The sequence below is a fragment of the Vigna radiata genome, chromosome 6 (genome assembly GCF_000741045.1).
Source record: "Vigna radiata var. radiata cultivar VC1973A chromosome 6, Vradiata_ver6, whole genome shotgun sequence".
NCBI lineage: Eukaryota > Viridiplantae > Streptophyta > Magnoliopsida > Fabales > Fabaceae > Vigna > Vigna radiata.
The window spans coordinates 35,198,542-35,219,599 of NC_028356.1; the positions used below are offsets into that span (position 1 = coordinate 35,198,542).

Genomic DNA, 21,058 nt, shown 5'->3' on the forward strand with positions numbered 1-21,058 from the left:
TTAATACAAGTATGAAAATATGTTGTAAAAAGCAACATTCCAACCAGGTTAAAATGACTCAATATTTAAATGCCTCCAAAACATGAGACCTAATTACAACTAGTATGAATAAACTTCACCATAAATGCACATTAATAATTTTTCTAAATCATAAATCTTAACAAAAATTAATTTTAAATTAACAATGTTATTTTAATTCTTCTTCTTATAAGAATTTTTACCAAAGGCCCTGCTAATCATTGAAATCACTGAAATGAGATGGATAATGAATATCTCCTAAGAAATCCCTCTTTATAACCTGTGGAGGGAACTATTCTCTTCCCCATCATTACACAATCAATAAACCTTTCCCAAATAACTTTACCTGTATATCTAGTGTTACAGAGGTCATATGTACAAGTTCATTTGGGGGGAGGGAGTAAATACAGTATGCACAGCTTTTACAATGTAACGAAACAAGAGTTATTTTGGTACATTGAAGATTGAGCTAAAAATTCCTCGAAAAAGTATCAATACTAGGAGCACAACTTCAAAACCATCTCATTGTTTTCTTCCCTTTGTCAATCTTTTTCTCCTCGCAGGGGATGAGTACCCTTAATTTAATATGCAGCAGAAGTTAGTGTGTTTACTTAGCACCCTCCTACTGTTGTATCACTGAAATAAGCTGTGATGGCCTTCAATTTATTATTTAAATAAACTTTCTCCACCTGGAGCCACCATAGACGAAGGGGTTAATTTTCAAGAGATGGATATTTAATAAGCCACCAAAGAATACAATGATATAAACCCCCTATTGGTTATATTATGCTTCACACAAGAACAGTGAAGATAATGCAGAATTGATAATCAATTATAATGTGGCTTGTTTCTTTTCCTCGTCAGCCTATATACATGTGTCATTGTTAACATAGAAAGGTGGTCCTCAAACTAGCCTCTAACGAGTACACTAGGGAAATTGGACACCCTAAAACACTAGTTAACGGAAGACAATCAAAGAGTTACCACATTGTACACCCCTATTCTTGTGTATTATGTTACACCACTTAGGACTTTAAGAAATACAGTAACCTAGTCATATAAAACATAACTTCGTCTCAATAGTTTACCGAACTGATACTCATCATCAAACTATCAACAATAAAATACTCTCAACCCCGGTAAGACATTGTCTCACACTCTGCCCCTCGCTCTTTTTTTCCTTTTTCCTTAAGAGGTAGGGGTTACTTATATGTTAAACTTCAAACTAAAGCATATCAAACAGATAAGAAGTTGAAACTACCTCTAGTGACCATGGTGGACTGGATGACAGAGATAACTCTGCCAATTGGTTGAAATTGATATTTCTTGGAAGGAACATGACGATTCTGGAAGCAATCTCCTTTGCAGCACTAAACAGTGTATGACTACGCAGGAACAGCTTTAAGTTAAAATGGGATTGTAAAAAGATACGTATCTTTGCACCAAGAAAACAGAAATCTAACTGGGAGATAAAATTCAAAAACTGCAACAGAAAGGAAGCAAGTACCTACCCATCATGAGGTCTAAGCATTGTCTTCATGTCATAAGTCGTAGCCTTGAGATAATCAGGTCCCCCCCATGGTGGAGATAAGAAAACGGTATCAGCCTGCAAGAAAATATACTGTCAATTTGTCAAACTACCCCGAAGTATATTACTTCCAAAAAGTTGACTAACTTCCAATCATATTATCCATAATCTAGGATAAAATTTTATTTCTTGTCATCCATTTTCATATGAAATTGTAAAGGCAACACCATACCAAATGCAAGAGAATGTAAACCAGGGAATATATAGGTAAAGAAAGAAACACATATCACATACCTTTGAAGCATAAAAAAAAAATTTATAATATTTAGAAGTAAAACTTTCTTAACCACACCCGTTTTGATAGGCCAATAAAGAACTGTGCCCAACCGCCCATCTGTGTTCCCCCTCTCACTTCTTACAAAGATTCACACCCAGGTGTTAATGATTTGATACACTATACATTGCACAAAAATTACAGTGATGATCTGATTTTTCAAGGAATTTTAACATCTTTAAGCAGCAAATTAACAAGTATAACATATCTGACAAACTATTAAAATACGAGCTACATGATAATTATGTTGAGGCTTTCTGGAATATTTATAAGAATTACAGATTACAGGAACTTGTATGGCTTCGGCTAGACAAGGGTTTCAACTCTTACACATCTGATATGGACCTCTAGTTCAAATCTTGAGAGAAAAAAACAGGAGATGAAAGCAGTCATCAGGGTACAGATTATGATAAAATATGTTCAATAAGCAAGATGGCAAAGCACAAGTATCACCATGTCTTGGTAAAGTACATTGGAAGGTGTAGGTTATAGATCACAATTACACAGGTAACAATTGTATAAAAAAGAAAGTTTTACTCTAGCTTGCGTTCAATGCTTTTATTATTCATTTTAAGCATCCAAAAAGAAGCATCCTAGCCATTACATATCAACAATGGCATTGACATCCCCCAAAGCGAGTAATATGAAAACTTCAATACCTTTAACTTTGGTGCCAAGAGGAAGAAATCACCAACTATAAAGTCAATTTGATCAACCACCCCATAAATAGCAGCATTATGCCTAGCATAGTCAATCTTCAAAGAATCAATATCGATCCCAATTACATGCCCACAACTGTAACATCAAGTCATTGTCAATTACAGAGATCGAAACTTATATTTAAAGATTAGTTTTCTCAAAGTAAGTCATAATCATTTCACCAAATTTACAACATTATGACTGAATAGTGGAAGTTTAAACAGAATCATTGTTTCATAGTGGAATAAAACTAGCGGTCAGGCCAGAATAACTTGATTAGACAAAAATGGTAAGAATCATTGTCTTTATCCAGTTGTAGTTAACAGTAAAAATGAAATGAATATTGACAGTTTGTTGTTGGTAGTTACTAGACTATAAAAATTGGATTACTAAGCACAAAAACCAAAGAGAGAAGAAATAAGAACATATGTTAATCAGCAAATATATGCTAAGTGAATGCCTTTGGGGACTCAAACAACACCTATAACCATGCAATATATACATTAACAAATTTTGCATGAGGGCAACACAGTGTTCTTAGAGTTAAACATGGGATTCACTAGGTGGGAAGTCCAACTAGAAATGTATTGTTTTGTGTCAGAGATGAAGTGAGATATTGCATCCATAAATTGACCCTTTTGAACATGAAGGCACTAAGAGGTAGGCCCACCAGATACATCAGACAAAAATCCAAAGTAGCTTAGAACACAAGGAGGAAAGGGTGCATGAATGAGATAATAACAACAAACCCAAGGGAATGTTTAATGTCTTTCTTGTTCTAAGTTATATTAATGAAATTCACGTTGCTAAAAGAATATATTAAACATAATAAATGTTAATTTATTTTCTTTCTTTGGAAAAATACAGAACTTTTTTATGAGTTGTTGACACAACCATTCCGCACACATTATTCATCAGAGAAGACAAAAATTAAAATTACTATATAATATATCAACAAGTGAGTAATTACTATTCAGTACTCACCGTCGTGCAAATTGGATAGAGTTCCCACCAACACCAGTGAAGCAGTCAATTATCATGTCACTAGCACAACGTATTGCTTGATGCTGAGCAATAGCCTCTGGAGTGACAGAAAACCATCCTTCCTCATCCATCTTTATACCATCATCAAATCTAGAGAACAAAGTATACCTCTGACACCAATATTTGGTAATTGTAGCAGAATATGATTCAGGCATTTCTTGAAAGTGCAGATCTGCAAAAATGAAAAAAAAAAAAAAAAAACTTAACACAACAGCAAGATCTATCAATTTTTAATAACACGCTGCCTTTACTCAGCAAAATCTAAACTTAGGCATTAATATGTTCCATAATGACAGGAAATCAGTTTTTATCAATCAAAATCATACAAGCACCAATCCAGAATTTTAGATCTTTGACTCAGAACAGAAAAGCTGTCACACAAGAATGTATCAAATGTCAAATAATTTACTCATAGTAGAAAGTATTGTCATAACATTGGATCCAATTAGCTATGAGATTTAGTAGAATAGCAGCCATATTGCAAAAGTTCAAATAACGAAGCAGTTACCACGAATGAAGTGTTGGCACAATTCTTTAGCTTCATTACATGATTTCCTCTGCCTTTGCCTTCTTACTTTCTTCCCACATTTTAACATGGAAGGTTCAAATTTAGATTCCAATCCAGACATATCAATTGCCATGTTTTCCAAGGGTGTATGACTAACCTCTGGTGCTACTTGAATGCGTCTATCATTAGAGCTGCAAGGCACATTGGTTGATAAAAGAATCAGAAAGGCAAGTTAAGACATCCACACTCATAAAATTCTTGTGAGATATAAATCAGTCACCAGCCTCCACTTAGAAGCCCGAGATTGGTATTTTTATTCTTGTCATCCCTAATCATCTAATCAAAAAGATATAAGCTATGAGTGGACCAACGCTGCATGATTTAAGCCTGACCGTTTTTATCTAACTTGAACTTTTGGAGAGCTAACAATTGACATTTTCTAACCACTTCTAGTTTTTTTTAGAATTGAAAGGTCATCAACTTTGCAATTACATTATTTTCTGGGAAAAAGCTATTAGACATATTTAGACGACAGAAAAACATAAGATAAAGGTTTAGCATTTAAACAAGGTGCAAACAATTACCTAATCATTGCAATATGAAGAGCTTTAAACAGATATTTTTTCAAAAATGATTATATGATAGTTTATAGGATTTATTTCAATGGTTTGAATTAGAGCTAGAGCAAACATTACCAAATAATATGATCTGGCATACTTGATACTGAGCAGCATGAAATTCCACAATTGCCACTACATATATCAAGACACTCGTCTGAATGATCAAGAGATTGGTTTTCACTATTTGTAGTGATATCAGAGACCAAATTGTCAGCAGCAACTCCAATCTCAGCAAGGCACTCTTCATGTTGCTTTCCTTCCATGTTCTCTTCAATCAAGGTTTCCTCAGGTGCTTTAGTGAAATTTTGTATTCCACACCCTTCTGAAGACTTAAGAGTTTCACTGTCATCTGATTCAGTACATCCACCAATTACCAGATGTTCCATCCCTGACGGTGTGTCCCATGTAGAAGTGCGTGTGCTGATATTGTAGAAGTACGTTCTCTTATAATAAGTATCCCAGAAGGCCATCCAATCTCCGAGCTCGGCATAATTATTTGAAACATCATTTCTGTCGCATCCAATACCTTCTGAGCTCACAGGAAGCAACTCGGATTCAATAACATGTGGAAGACAAGTGGCATCACTGTCGTGATTGCAAATAGTCTCACAATCTGTACTTTTTCCAACAGTCGGTGAAACTTTTAAACATTCACTGTCCATCAAACACTCATCATATTCTGCCCCACAATAATTGACACCAGCACCTGTCAAATGGCTTTCAGCAGAGACAGCAGAATCTGAAAAAGGTGTAGTTTTCAAATCAACATAATCATTACTGATTAAAAAGTCACCGTCCTGAGCATCATTAGCCGCTACCTGATTTATATTATCATCATTTATCTCCCTGGACACACCACTAGCAAACCCCGTAGAGCAGGCTGAATTATCTACTTCACAAGAGGCATACTGCGTCATATCAATATCCATGGCACCCTCGCAATAAGAAGATTCACTCTGGCCCAGCATTGATATAGGAGATAAAGGAATACTAGTTTTTTCATGAAATTTTGCAGAAGACACAATCTCCTCCGCACTCGTTTCATATAGGGTTTTATCTGCAGGGTTGTGACAAGTATCAGGATGCTTCGAACGTTTACCCTTTTTTTTTCCTTTTAATGGTCCTTTTTTCTAGAACAAGATAGACCAAAAATATCATCAATAGCAATCTAGAAAGTAATAATGGAATCATACAGCACAGGACATAAATGGTAGAGGAGTACCGGTAGGGATGCTCTCATTCAAAAGAAAATTTGATATAAGAAAACTAAAATCATGTCCTTCATGAAACTTGTTCAGATCACCACTGTATCCACAACTATTGTTGAAATTTTACAAAGACAGGTACCAACTATATAGCTTTAAACTGTTTTTCTGTAATTCAATCTGGACTTCACTATTTCTTAATCAGAACCAGGGCTGACAATGCGTGAACCAGTCAAATTTCTTCCACTACCGTGTTAATAAGTTGGGTTCACAAGCTAACAACTAAGTAAGCATTTGGTTCTATTGTGGCATCACTAAACTCATATTAAAACTAAATATGTAAGAGAAAAGGTGAAGTTCATTGTGCAACAGTTCAAGCATGCCACGTAGCCTGATTTGTTGAGCCTGAAGGGTTTGCTTACCATAGAATTTGGGCTTGGTTAATTAAGTTCGTTATCAAACTCGAACAGTAGTGAGCTTAGATTTCAAAATGAGTCAAGTTTGATGAGAAGACAAACAGACTTATTTTCTAATCCAACATTGGGCCTAAGCAGTAATACTTTTTTATTGGGGGAAGAGCTTGAGCATTCACTACTGTAAAATGAGAGGTACACTTTAGAAGAAAAGAAAAGTATATACTCACAGTCATTGATTGGAAAGTTAACACAGAAGGTTTTTTGTAACAAAAAATTAGGGAAAGAAGACGGGGTGCCAGCCCAAGGCCAAGGAAAGCTTCCAGATACTCACAAAAGTGGTTTTAAGATCAATAATTTTGTTTGGAAGAGAAAAAAACTCAATTTTTTTCATTTACAAAGGAACAGAATGCAAAGGGTAAAAAAAAGCTATTTTTTGTCCTGCCTTGGGGGTTTCCTTCATCCCTAAATACTAATGTCACTTGCTGCAATGTAAAAGGGAAAGAAACTATTGTGCAACAACCACAAGCAACAAATTTTCATATACATCAAAGCTGCTTATTTTCAGGGGGAAAAACTTAAAACAGATTTCAGCCATTATCTCAAATACACAGTTGAAATCCAAAAACAGCTAAAATCTCTCAAAAAAATAACCCTTCCCAAACACGATATCAGCAGTCAATTTTCCAAACAACAGCTATACCCCGAGTATTTTCCTCACTTGAGAGAGAATCCAAAAACTACTAAAGCATTCAGCCAAAATAATTAATCTGTACGCATACCTCCTTCTTTGACTGGAAGGAAAGAGGAAGCCCCAATTCATTCAGTTGTTGGTTAAGCTCCAAATCCTCGGGAGTAACAATGCCAGTAGATTCTTCTGCACAATAAAAAAAAACAATAAATAAACTCCACCACACACAAAAAATACCACACCAAGGTTGAGAAGAACTTGCCAGGAACAGGGTCAGAACCGTGATTATCAGCCAATTTCTAACACGCATCAGAATTCCAAAAGAGATAAATGTTTCAGTAAAAAAAATAAAAGAAAAGAAAAAGAAAAAAAAAAAAAAAACAGAGAAAGAGAGGGAAAATAACGTTACCAGATGTTCAACTGAGTAAGAAACCTGAATGCCATGGTCCCTACAGAAACCATAAAGGGTAATAAAGTAAAACCTAGTTTTAAGAGTGCAAGAAAAACAAAGAAAGAGAGAGAACAGAAGAGTGTGTGAGTGAGTGAGTGAGAACAAACCGGAGAAAGACTTGCGTGACCTTGAAGAGAGAACCAAGGGCTTCGATTGCGGGACCTTCGTAATCGGAATCCGCGATGATCATGTCTCTGTCCTCAAAGCTACACAAGAATCACGGCGGAGCGGTTACAGTGTCTTCTTCTTCAGTTCCTTCTTCTCTCGCAAACTAAGCAACCCCTTTATATACTTCACAAATTTAAAATAAACTTTTGGCACATTTTGTCCAAAAACAGCATATATAATTTTAATGTAATAATCTATAATATATATTATTATCAAACTAATTTTCGTAAACTTAATTTATATTTTAATGTTTATTTAATTTTGTGAAATATTTGCTCAATTATGATAATATATTCAATGAAATATTAATTATAACTTTCTTTAAAATATGAAAAATATATAATTATATAATATAATGTGATATTCGTGATTGACTGAATTTAATTTATCCACGTGTAATTAATAATTTGAACTGTTTTATATGCGTGGATAACCATGGAAAATATTTCTCTTTGTATCACCATTTTTTCGCTGCCTATTATATTGCATCAAAATTTAGTTTTATAAATTCTATATAATTATAACAAAATTAGATTTAAAGTCAGGTTTCCAACTTCTGTAATAAATTTGAATGATTAATTTTTTTTATTTGTAAATTTTGTTTAAAGAATAAAATATTCAATACCAGCTATGTGCTAAACAATTAAGTCATTACATAAATATTCCAGTTAAATGTCATTAAGGAATTAAAAAATATATCTACGTTACTTCTAATTAATGGTGTGTTTGAATAAGTCAATTAAAGGGGTCGGTTAATGTTTTTAGAAAACTTCAAATGCTTTATAATAAAATATGTTATTTAAGTAAGAAATTTAAAAATAAATTAAAATTTTAGAATTTCATTAACATAATTAAATTACTTAAAACTAAATAATTTAAAATTCTAATTAGAATTTTAAAATCTTTATATTCTAAAATTCATATTTGAGAAAAGTTTGAGTTTAATTTGAGTTTAATTTGAGTTTATAAGTGTTTAAACCAATTTAGCTCAAATAAACTCAATTTGACCTAACGTTTGATTCATTAAATTTAATTTAATATGATTTCAATTCGGTGTATCAGTTTAATATGACTTAGTCAAACATAACAATATTTGTCTCTTACATACTAGGGTTCATTTCAAGCTAGACCCAATCAAAATTTACTTGTAATTAGCTTAGTTAAACTCGATTAAATATGATTCTACCTTGATAGAACCTGACTTATACTCGAGTTGAATAACTTGGCTTTGACCTAGGTTTGCTCGCTATAACTTGCTCATGTTGATTAAGTTCGATTAAGCTTGGACCAACTCGAGTTGATCTAGATCTAAGATGATTTATTTTGATTTAGGGTGAGATATGCTTAACTTGACTCGACTCGACCTAACTTGATTTTGATAAAGTTAAGTCTGACCAAGTCTTAATTAGACTAGGATCCACCTCAATATTGTCCAACTAAAATGAATGAGAGTCAATCCTAACTCAATCCAACATGGGCTTGAGTCGACTTAACTCAATCCATGACTTAGCTAAACTTTATTTGCTTTGATTTGTTCTACTTGACTAGTCTCAGACTAACTCGACTCAACTTAAGTTTAAGTAAACTTAACTCGACACAAGTTGTCATATAGTCTTAATCAAATTAAGATAACTAAACTCGATGTAGACTTGAGTTAACTTTGTTTGACTCTAATTTAAATTCACTTTAACTTCAATCTAATTTGATCTACCTCGATTTTACATAAAAATTAGGTGTTATCTTATTTAGGTATAACCTTTTTTTCTATAACTTACAAAATTAAAATGATACTTTTTAAAAACTTTGTCACAAAATAAATATTGGTTAATATAAACTTGTAAAACATTCTTAGATACTTTATAATTTTTAACCACATTTTGATATATAAAAAATACATTAACTAAATAAATAAATGAATTAGAATTAACTAAGTTTGAGCTTCTCTATTCAAATAAAATATTCGAAAAGAAAAAAATTAAAATAAGAATAAATCAAATTCAGTTTTAAATTTTCTGAAATTTCTTGTAAAAAATGACTTTGAAATTAAATTTTGGATGTTTAAACGTTGTTCTTCTTATCATAACGGGTTAATAACGAACTACTTAAAATGTTTTCTTCCTGCTCATTATATTATTTAGGGTTAAATATGTTTTTAGTCCCTATACTTTGGGACCATTTTGGTTTTAGTCCATTTTCAAACTATGGTACAATTTAGTCAAACTTTAGAAAACTCTGGTTTTAGTCTTTTTTATCAATTTTTTTTAACTTTATTTGTTGTTTCAAACACGTTTCATTACAATCCAAATGCTACAATGAAACGTGTTTGAAACAACAAATAAAGTTAAAAAAAATTGATAAAAAATACTAAAACCAGAGTTTTTTAAAGTTGAAGGACTAAATTGTACCATAGTTTGAAAATTGACTAAAACTAAAATCGTCCCAAATTATAGAGACTAAAAACATATTTAACCCTATTATTTATTGTAACCAATTTGTCTATTGTTTCCAATAACAAACGTTTTGCTCTTATTAATACACTCCTTCTCTTCTCTTCTCTTCTCTTCTCTTCTAAATTCCACCTTATTAAATAATAAATTTTAGTAACATTATCTATTACAATAATAACAAATGTAAAATGATAAATATATAATATTTATACGATATATATTTTTTATATAAATTTACTTTTTTTTTCATGGACTGTGTTCATAATTGTTGTTTCTGAACTTAATTTAAAAACTTGGTTTTTTATTTTATTTTATGATGAATTATTTTAATTAAAATGTTTTAGATATTTTCAATCAAGTTTAAAATTAAGTAAAAATAATATAAACTTAACATGTGATATTAAAAAAAGTACAAATCATAATTTAGCGTAAAATTTTAATTTACCTGTAAGAGTTCGTTAAATCACCCACAATTTCCCAGCGGAGACCCTGAAACACGCTCTCCACGGTGAAACAATTGCCGGTGCAGAGAATAATAATGGAAGACGGCGAAACGACGGGGGAGGTGGTTGCCGTTCCGGCTTCAAATAGCGAGGGCGTCGGTGACGAGAAAATGTTTCCGCATTCCCCACAACAACGCGACTCGAACGAGGAGTCTCCGCACGAATCGTTGCGTAAAACGAAAGCTTCAATAGAAAACATCGTCGCCGAGATTCTCGCTCTGAAGAAACAGGCCGAACCCAAACCATTCCTCACTCTCCGTCTCAGAGAGCTCCTCACTCAAACGTTCCTCCATTTCGTCACTCTTCGCCAGGTTCCTCACGCGCTAGGGTTTTATCTTCGCAATGCGACGTCGTAACGGAACTGACTAACGCGCGTTTCGCTTTTTCAGGCCAATCGCTCCATCTTGTTGGAGGAGGAGCGTGCGAGAACGGAAACTGAGCGTGCGAAGGCGCCTCTGGAACTCACCACGCAGCAGCTTCAGAACCTGATGTACGAGAAGAGTCACTACGTGAAGGCAATAAAGGCGTGTAACGATTTCAAGTCCAAGTATCCTGATATTGAGGTGGTTTCGGAGGGAGAGTTTTTTCGTGACTCGCCGCAGGATATGAAGGACTCCGTTTTGTGTAGTCACAGTGAACATAATCTCGTGCTGAAGAGACTCAATTTTGAATTGTTTCAGGTGAGTTGCATTTGCTTATTTTTATTTATTTATTTATTTTTATTGAATCAGACATGGTTAAGAGTTGTTAAAGCCGTAGGAGTTGGAAATGTTTGAAGTTCTACTGTTTTGTTGCGTGTGGGATTTTGTGGATGAGTGCTGTCAATGTGGCCACAATTGCGGTATCGATGTGTTCCTTGATACTGGGGATAAATACGGTGAACGTGACTATAACTGTAATCCTGGCGGTCATGAGCATCGTAAAAATCGTGACAATAATATTGAATCGTGACTTCACATAATTGTGGTTGTGTTGCGGGCAAAACAATCTTAAAACCTTGACTATAATTTCGAAATTGCAGCTGCGGTTCAAAACCTTGTACGCACTCTGGAAAAATTTAATGTATGCTATGTTGAGCCTACACTTAATATATTGTGCTCTTAGGGTATTCGATTCTTCATATTAGATGTTTAATACGCTAAAGAAACTTTGGGATATTGTAGTTTGGCAAGTTCCAGGATTTACGTATGTTTTAGTATTAGTATGGAATCTAGTTTTTGTCCAAAAAAGGAACCAAGAGAATGGAAATATTTGATTTTCAGATGTTGGTAAATGTTGAATTGTACTATTGTGGTCATGGATGGTTTTGCTTCCGGCACAAGTTTTGTATTGACAAGCTAACACGTTCTTTAAAAGAAGTATTGGAGGGTAAATAGATGGTGGCGCCCTGTGTCAACGTGTCTCTGTATTTGAGAGAGGTATGCGGATTTATATAAATATAAATATGCAATAGATTGAAGATACCTGACTTGATACTTTGTGGATAAGCGGTTTGAGAGCAACATCTTTATGCATTTTTCCACTAAATGAGTGTGGAGATTTAGATCAGTCATTTAATGAGCATATACACCTACAATGTTAGACTTCAGGTTGGGAAGTTCATTGTCCCATTAATTTATATTTAAAGCTTGTATTAGTAATTTGCATTTTTTTGTGTTTTCTTGCTAATGGTGAAATAAATGTGCTTGTACTTATATTTGCAATGTTGTATCAGCGCAAAGAGCTTTGCAAGCTTCATGACAAACTGGAGCAGAAAAAGAAAACTCTTTTGGAGACAATTGCAAACCGAAAGAAGTTCTTGTCTAGCCTCCCTTCACATCTCAAGTCTCTCAAGAAAGCATCCTTGCCAGTGCAAAATCAACTAGGAGTTCAGCATACTAAGAAACTAAAGCGGCATCACTTAGCAGAGTTGCTTCCACCACCTCTTTATGTGATTTACTCACAGCTGTTGGCTCAAAAGGAGGCGTTTGGAGAATCTATTGATGTGGAGATTGTAGGAAGTGTCAAAGATGCTCAATCTTTTGCCCACATTCAAGCTCACAAGGACACTGGTAATTGAGAGTTGATGTGTTAATTCTAGCATTTTATCGATTGGAATCTATGTTTTCCATTATCCAGTACTATTAGCAGCTTCGGTGTATCTGCTGGTGCAGTACTATGAATTTCAATGTTTCAGTATCATGTAGGTGATTCAATTCCAGTCCCCCGAATATCACTCTTATGTATTGCCTGGAATATTAGCTGCTGTTTACAATAGGTTATTAAATAGTTTCAGCACTAACCACTGGATAATGAGTAAAGGAAACGAAGTTTATTGCTAGATATAAAGTACCATTGTCATTACTAATGCTCTTCACTCATGTTGCTTTTAATATTTTCCATATTTCTTAATTTGTTTGGTGTGGTTTTATCTCTCAGGCATTTCTTCTACTGTAGCGAGTCCGAAATTGGAAAATGATGAACCTGATGAAGATGGTCAGAGACCGAGTAAAAGGCCAAGGAGGTTTCAAGGCAAGGAGAGCCTTGACCAAGTAGGAATATTTCAAGTTCACCCACTTACAGTCAATCTCCATATTTATGATGACGAAGTCTCTGATTTAGAGTCTGCAAACCTCATTACTCTAAATTTTGAGTACATGATGCAGTTGAATATTATATGTGTCGGGATCAAAGCATCTAATGATGGTCCTGAGGATGACATCTTAAGCAATTTGTTCCCTGATGACACAGGTCTCGAGCTTCCTCACCAGGTTTGGGCATCTTGTTTACGTGTTGATGCGTCCTTAAATCTGTCTATCTGCAACTTTCGTTTATTCTATCCCCGTTGCATTTATACGCCATTTGTTTTTGTTTGGATGGTGATGCAGTCAGCTAAGCTCTATGTTGGGGATGCTGTAATGTTGTTTAATTGCGATAGAACTTCACGTCCTTACAAATGGGCTCAGCACCTGGCTGGTATTGATTTCTTGCCCGAGGTGGCTCCATTGATGCTTTCTAGACGTGAAACTCCAGACGGTGGTGAAGGAGCCAAAGGTGAAGATTTCTTACCGAGCATTTCACAATATCGCCAGCATAACCGATTGCAGACAGTTCTGCAGAAAATTCGTTCAAGGATAAAAGCACGTTTGGTTCTTCAATAACGAGTCATTGTTCTCATATTTTTACAGTTTTAGAATAGGAGTATCATCCTGGGTGTTCATTGAACTGAAAATAATGCAGTCAACTGAAAAGCTTGCTTTTGGTCTATGTTTTGGTTATATTATTGTAACTCACATCTTAGTTATTTGGTGTACCTGCTGTAAATACTTGTAACCTATATTTTTTAGGATTTTGTTTTTTATCCCTTTGTTGAAATTACATCTTATTTTGGAGGATCCAAAGTATCATGCTTGTAACTGTGGCTTTTGATGGTTACTACTTCGTGAAGAAAAATTATGAAAATTTTATTTTTTTCATGTTAAAATCAAAGATTACTTTTATTATAAACATTAATGTCAATATCAAATCCAAGAACAAGTGCTCAAGAGATTTTAGCTACTTCTACATGCACTGTCACTTTGATAGAAAAAGGCATTAACTAATTAAAAAATAGAACTAGTTTTCTTATTCAAATTATAATCTTTAATATTTATTTTAAAATGATTTGAAAACTTCCTAAATGTATTTTCATACTATTTTCTAGGCAATTTGTTTACAATTAAACCCCTACTAGTTACTTGTAATGGAATAAAGTTGATGATGACGATGCTCAGTTTATGCATATTCCAGCCAAAGAAAGAAACAGTGAGGAAGCAGAGTGGACAACGAAGGTTAACGACCAATTCTCTTGTCATGCAAAGTCAAATCTCCATAGCAAAATGCTCAAGTTTTGGAATCCATATATTTATATACATTCTCTGGTAAAAGTCTACAATGGTGACCACACTCATACGCAATAATGGTTTCTTTATTAAGCAGATAATACCCAAAAGAATCAGACCTGGACTATCTGCATTATACGCATATAAATTTTAAAATGTTATTTTCTACTCATATGGCATTACTTAATTTGCTCCTCCATATATAGTTTGCAGACAGCAAGCCAAAGCAATAATTGTTAAACTTGTTCCAGCAAGTTCGAACAATTCTATGTCTCCATTTCAGTTATCGTTGGTAGTAGCAGTACTGCTTCTGTGGGTGTGGTCAGAAGCTACAGCTAATGCAAATGATGATGAGCTAAAAAGGAGCAACATAGACGAGTGCTCAATGTTGAAGTCGAAGATTGTCGTGAACATTGGAGCAGCCGTAGAGTTGAATTCTCGAGTGGGAAAAGAACAGAAGATAGCAATGGAAGTTGCAATTGAAGACATGAATCGACAGAGCTGCTATGAGCTTGCCTTGAACTACAGTTATAACTTTCATCGCAACCCATCATCTCCCACCATGTTCGCTGCCGGTAATTTTCAGTTACTTCACATTCTTCTCAAACTCAACCTCAACCTCAACCTCTGTAACTAAATCATCTAGTTCAACCTGAAAACAAATACTCCTACTTAATTAATTAAAAATTATCCTAAATTAATTTTAATTATATATATATAATAGGTTTTTAGTAGATGACTTTGAATTTCTCTCTGTTCAACGCCAATGATCTGTAAAAGTAGGATTGAAGTTCAATGTGTCTTGAAAAGCGAGATTGGCATAAAACAAACACATCCTATGTTAATAACGCTTACTAAAAGTATATAATTTCAAGGATAATGATAATTAGATATCATTTTTCTTGACAACATCGTTTACATGTCATTGTGTGATTGGTACAAAATTACTTTACAATCAATAATAATAATAATTAGGATAATGATATTTAGACAACATTTTTTTGACAACATTTGAACATTGATTACGTGTCAATCTGTGATTGGTCAAAAATTACTCCACAATCAATAATAATAATCATAGGATAATGATATTTAGACAACATTTTTCTTAGAACATTTGAACATTGATTATATGTCAATCTGTAATTGGTCAAAAATTACTCCATAATCAATAATAATAATCATAAACACTATTAAGGAGTAATTTTTGACCAATCACAGATTGACACGTAATCAATGTTCAAATGTTGTCAAAAAAATGTTGTCTAAATATCATTATCCTAATTATAAACATCATCATGAACCAATCATACAATGATATGTAAATGATGTTCAAATGTTGTGTAAGTATCTTTATCTTAATTTTAATTTTAATGATACAAAATATTATTCATTTCAATTTTGAAAGCAACTAGAGTTTAAATATTAGAAAAATAAATTTTTGTGTTTAAAAGCATAAAATCACTGTACATGGAGTAGAGACGGATTTTATATGAAAATTAAACCAGTCATACTTTTGAAAAATCTGAACCAATCATTAACTAATTTAGTGAAATTTCCTTTTCAAATGATCGATTTAGTATAAGTTACAAATATTTTATCAGATTGATGTTAATTGAAGATATTATTAATTAACAAGGCGGTATTAAAAAAAGCCTTCTCATCTCAAACAGTTCGATATGTTTTTATTTTATTTTTTTCAAAAATAAACTTATAAATGATAAACTATATTAGCTCTTGATAGTGTCAACGAGTAAGATGAGAGATAACAAACTTAATCTCAAAGTTTATTATTTTTTATTTTATTTTATAATTTCGTGATTTTAAAAAGTAACTCATTTTCCTAAGTTATAATAGAAAATTATTAAAACACCTTCATAAATCACAAGAGAAATTCACATGTCCCAGATACTACTAAAAAAACATTAAATAACAACCAATTCTAAAAATAAAAAATAGGTAATTACTACAGTAACTTCAAATACCAATTTATAAATTAAAAACGATTTATATATAACGTAATAAATAAAAAATTATAATTAATTTATGAATTATAATATAAATTAATCTCTAATATTAATTATCAAATTTTAGTTACTGAAGAATTATTATTTAATTTATTACTAAAAATTAATTTTCATAGCTAATATTACAAACTAATTTAAATTTTAATTCAAAAATCAATTATAATATAATTATTTTAAATATTAATAATTTTTAATTTATAAATTTCTGTCTAAATTATTTACTAAAATAACTAATTATTTTTTATCTTTAAATTTAGTTGTTATTTAATAATTTTTTTATAGTATTTTCATGTTTTTCTGAAAAAAAAGAGAGAAATTAAGTAGGATATATATAATTCTCTTTTAAAAGAAAAAAAGAAATATATATCATAATCCTATTTTTTAACTATCAGTTTAAGAAGTTCCTGGACAACTTTTTTTATTTTTTAAAATTTTATGATGGATATTCTAAACCATACTTTTTACATTTCTCATATTTTAAAATGAGAAGGAAAAATATATAGAAACAAAAAGAGATATTCATGTGTTCCATTTTTTTCATGCAACTACACAGATCTTGCAAACAGCAAACAAGTGCAAGTTGTCGTAGGAACAAAACTGGATGCAGCAACGTTATTCCTCTCCATTGACGAAAACTCAAAGGATGTTCCCATCATATCTCTAACCTCAACAGCTACTCCAGAAATAGCTTCAATCCCATTGCCACACTTCATCCAAATGGGCCATGAAGTCACCCTTCACATGCACTGCACTGCATCCATCATACACCAATTCCATTGGCGAAAGGTTACAGCAATTTACGAGCACAACAACCTCTTTGCCTCTCATTCAGAGATACTGACAAGACTCTCTTACTCTCTGCGTCTGGTCAATGCTGAAATCGATCACCATGTAGCTTTTCCTTCAATGGCCCTTCTCTCAAACCCAACCGAGATCATAGAACAAGAGCTTACAAGGCTCAAGAGCAAGAGCAATAGGGTGTTCTTGCTTATTCAATCTTCCTTGGAGTTTGCCACTTTGCTTTTTCAGAAGGCAAAGCAAATGGGAATGATGGAAAAAGGGTCAGTGTGGATCATTGCAGATGATGTAGCCAACCACCTTGATTCCCTTGATTCTTCTGTCACTTTCAACATGCAAGGTGTCATGGGGTGCAAAACCAACTTCATGGAAGTGAGTGAAAGGTTCAAACGTTTCAAGTTCATGTTTAGGAGAAAGTTTGCACTGGAATACCCCGAGGAAGAAAGATTGCATCCGAGTGTCTTTGCTCTCAGGGCTTACGATGCTGTTTGGACCATTGCTAAAGCCTTGGAGAGCTCACAGGGAAACTTTTCCTTATCAGAAAATATTTTGCATAGTGATCACGAGGGCCTTAGTGGGAAGATAAGGTTCAAAGGAAGAATGTTAATGGAATCACCAACCTTTAAGATTGTCAATGTTGTTGGAAAAGGTTACAAAGAGTTAGCATATTGGTCAATGGAGTCTGGTTTGAGTGAGAGCCTTGTTGAGCATGAGGTAGTGAACACAACAACTGGTGCTGGTTCTGCTAGAAGGCTTTTAAGTTCTGTGGATTGGCCTGGTGGGTTGAAAACAGTTCCAAAAGGTTGGGTGTACAATAGCAGTGAGGGAAAGCCTTTGAAAATTGGGGTTCCCGCTGTTGATCCATGTCCTCAGTTTGTGAATGTGAGCCATGATAAGAGACTGAATGAAACCCAATTCACTGGTTTCTCAATCAATGTCTTTGAATCAGTTGTGCAACGCCTGCCTTATCACCTGCCTTTTGTTTTTGTGCCATTTTATGGCTCTTACGATCAGATAGTTGAACAAGTGAACAATAAGGTAAAAAGCATTATCCATGCTGATTAAGATCATCATGATCAGAAAAGCTTCTCAATAATTGATGTATAATCTTGGTATGATTTGTGTTTGTAATGTAGTACCTTGATGCTGCTGTGGGGGATATACAAGTGGTGGAACATAGATATGCATTTGCTGAATTCAGTCATCCATATGTTGAATCTGGCATAGCCATGGTGGTGAAAGTAAAGCCAGATAGATCCAAAGAAACCTGGATGTTCATGGACGCTTTCACAAAAGAAATGTGGATGCTAATGGCAGCAATGCATCTGTTCATAGCATTTGTAATCTGGTTCATTGAAGGTGAAAACAATTCGGAGCTCAAGAGTCTTGGGGCCATTCTCTGGTTTTCTGTCACCACATTATTCTTCATACACAGTAAGTCTAAACTCCTTTATCTTTCTCTTACATTTCATCAAATCGTCATTCATTACTTACATTTTTCATTCATCAAAATCCTTAATGAAGTCTTGTGTTAGCATTTAGAATGTTGAACTTTATTAGAATAAAGGGAAAGTGTAAGAACTCCTTCATATCCTTTTCTAATAGCTATTATACTCACCATTTTTTGTCTCTCTCTATTTCCTTTGTAGAAAAAGAATTAAATTACGGATGCTTGTGATATGTAGGAGAACCAGTAAATAGCAACTTGGCCAGAGTAGTGCTAGCACCTTGGTTATTTGCTATTCTGATAGTGACACAAAGTTTTACTGCGAGCCTTTCATCCATGATGACAGTGTCCCATCTTGAACCAGCTGTGCCTGATATACAAACACTGCTGAAGACAAATGCAATCATAGGGTGCAATAAGAACACTTTTTTGGTTCATTACTTAGTTGATGAACTCAAATTCCAGCCACAGAATATCAGGGTCTTTGACTCCATCCATGATTTCCCAAGAGCATTTGAGAACAAAGAAATTGTGGCTTCTTTCACCATTGCCCCTCATGCTGATGTCTTCCTAGCCACCTATTGCAAGGGCTACATCAAAGCAGGACCTACCTTGAAGCTTGGTGGATTAGGCTTTGTGAGTTTCTTTTCTCATCATCTCCTATATATATATATATATATATATATATATATATATATATATATATATATGTATATGTTGGAAGTCCCGTATTAACTAGTAATATGGTCAATTTATAATATATGAATAGGTGCAAACCTCATTTTATAAGTCAGTTTTATAAGTGTAAGTTAGACTTAAAATCTATTTCTTAACATGATATCAAAACTAATTTAGAATTTATCCTAAGTGTGAGGAAGATGTATTAAAAGTTTCACATTATCAGTTTTGTGGATTGAGTTACGTTTAAAGTCTATTTCTTAATTTCTTATATTCAAAACTTGCTACATTACTTTCTTATGTCCTTTCTCTTTCATTGATGAAGGCATTTCCAAAAGGTTCAAGTTTAGCAATTGACATATCCCGAGCAACCTTAAAGGCCATAGAAAGTGGAGAAGTGCAAAAACTAGAACAGAAAATGTTGTCTACAACTAATTGTGGATCTACAAACAACAAAATACAAAATGAACAACTTGGTCCTCAACCTTTCTTTGGCTTGTTTGGCATTTGTGGAAGCATTGCTGTCATAGGTTTATTGGCAACCATTGTTCACTTTGTTAAAAGGAAAGCACAAACATTTATGAATTACCTATTACTGTCACAGTTACAAAGAGGATTGCAGATAATCAAGCTTTTTGCTCAAAAGCATCCATACAAGTACAGAAAAACTGCACCTGCCCAAGATGCAAATAGTAGAGAGAATGTATCTCAAAACAATGAGCTAGCTACACCAAGTATTGAGTTACCAATTAACTGCCACACATGACTCATCAACTATGAATTTGGATTCTCTGTTTAGCTTTTTATGCTGTCTTTCTGCTGACCCTTCCAAATATACTTATAGATACTGAATTTTAGTGTTTTAAAATATATAATAGAAGGAGTAGATTCACCTACTTTTATATTGTAATTCTTTAATTCATGTATTTTGTGGATATGTATAACTAATTGTACTTCATTCGGTGATTAATAAGGTGTATTCCCATCACAAAATTTATTAAAAAGTTAAAAAAATTAATTATAAAGTTTTGAAGTGATGCATTACTAAAATGTGGTTGGATGTTGTACGACCTTATAATCTCAGTTATATGTTTAAATCAATAGTCAGTATTGCCTTCATTAGCATCCATTAAATTACACCAAAAGCCCAACTTTCAGGAACACATCACCTCAATCCAATTATGTATGATAATACATATTTGCTTTTTTAGTTTATTGCTTCTTGCACCATATCAAATTTTTCTAGTACCTAATTATTTCAAATGAATATATTAGAAATAAAACCAATTAAAATATATAAATAAACATAATTTTGTTTTAAAAGTCAATTTTTAGATTTAAATTAAGTTTAAAATTCGGTATAAAAATCATGATTTAAAATTTATTTCCACGAAATAAAATAGAATTGGGTTATGCTTTTTTGATGGCCCATGTAACGTTTTTATGACTGAATGGTAAGCATGCGTTGTTGAATTGAAACGTTGAACATTCGTCCAAAAAAGCTTGAATATGGATGTATGACTAATAACTATTGAGATAGCGACCATATATACAAATTAACTTAAAAATATTAAAGAGGGTTGAATAATTACTCATTTTCAATTTATTAATTTTCTATG

At 33.2% G+C, this 21,058-nt stretch overlaps 3 protein-coding genes across 12 annotated transcripts; 2 read left to right on the forward strand and 1 right to left on the reverse strand.

Annotated features, from left to right (window-relative positions):
• Window positions 1–270: 270 nt before the first annotated feature.
• On the reverse strand, window positions 271–7,793 carry LOC106763086 (trimethylguanosine synthase). Of its 9 annotated transcripts, none has more exons than XM_014647261.2 (11): window positions 7,619–7,793; window positions 7,470–7,509; window positions 7,323–7,359; window positions 7,152–7,246; window positions 4,827–5,881; window positions 4,132–4,322; window positions 3,564–3,795; window positions 2,540–2,621; window positions 1,530–1,624; window positions 1,280–1,403; window positions 271–707 (listed from the first exon to the last, which is right to left on the reverse strand). In XM_014647261.2, exons 1-11 carry the CDS (start codon window positions 7,699–7,701, stop codon window positions 630–632), a joined length of 2,112 nt encoding a protein of 703 aa, XP_014502747.1. In that variant the 5' UTR covers window positions 7,702–7,793; the 3' UTR covers window positions 271–629. The 9 variants fall into 9 exon arrangements, with proteins under 9 accessions (XP_014502747.1, XP_014502746.1, XP_014502748.1 ...); XM_014647260.2 differs by having other exon boundaries at window positions 2,540–2,675; XM_022782535.1 differs by lacking the exon at window positions 271–707 and having other exon boundaries at window positions 1,278–1,403; window positions 1,526–1,624; window positions 2,540–2,675.
• A 2,786-nt stretch (window positions 7,794–10,579) lies between these two features.
• Window positions 10,580–14,003, forward strand: LOC106763097 (THO complex subunit 5B). 2 transcript variants are annotated; one of them, XM_022782542.1, is made up of 6 exons: window positions 10,580–10,940; window positions 11,019–11,309; window positions 12,344–12,680; window positions 13,048–13,160; window positions 13,275–13,379; window positions 13,497–14,003. In XM_022782542.1, the coding sequence occupies exons 1-6, from the start codon at window positions 10,665–10,667 to the stop codon at window positions 13,767–13,769; spliced, it is 1,395 nt and encodes a 464-aa protein (XP_022638263.1). In that variant the 5' UTR covers window positions 10,580–10,664; the 3' UTR covers window positions 13,770–14,003. The 2 variants fall into 2 exon arrangements, with proteins under 2 accessions (XP_022638263.1, XP_014502759.1); XM_014647273.2 differs by having other exon boundaries at window positions 13,048–13,379.
• Window positions 14,004–14,328: 325 nt separating this feature from the next.
• On the forward strand, window positions 14,329–20,205 carry LOC106763764 (glutamate receptor 3.2-like). Its single transcript, XM_014647922.2, has 6 exons — window positions 14,329–14,438; window positions 14,773–15,064; window positions 17,070–18,352; window positions 18,451–18,748; window positions 19,000–19,397; window positions 19,765–20,205. The coding sequence occupies exons 1-6, from the start codon at window positions 14,385–14,387 to the stop codon at window positions 20,203–20,205; spliced, it is 2,766 nt and encodes a 921-aa protein (XP_014503408.2). The 5' UTR covers window positions 14,329–14,384.
• Window positions 20,206–21,058: the final 853 nt, after the last annotated feature.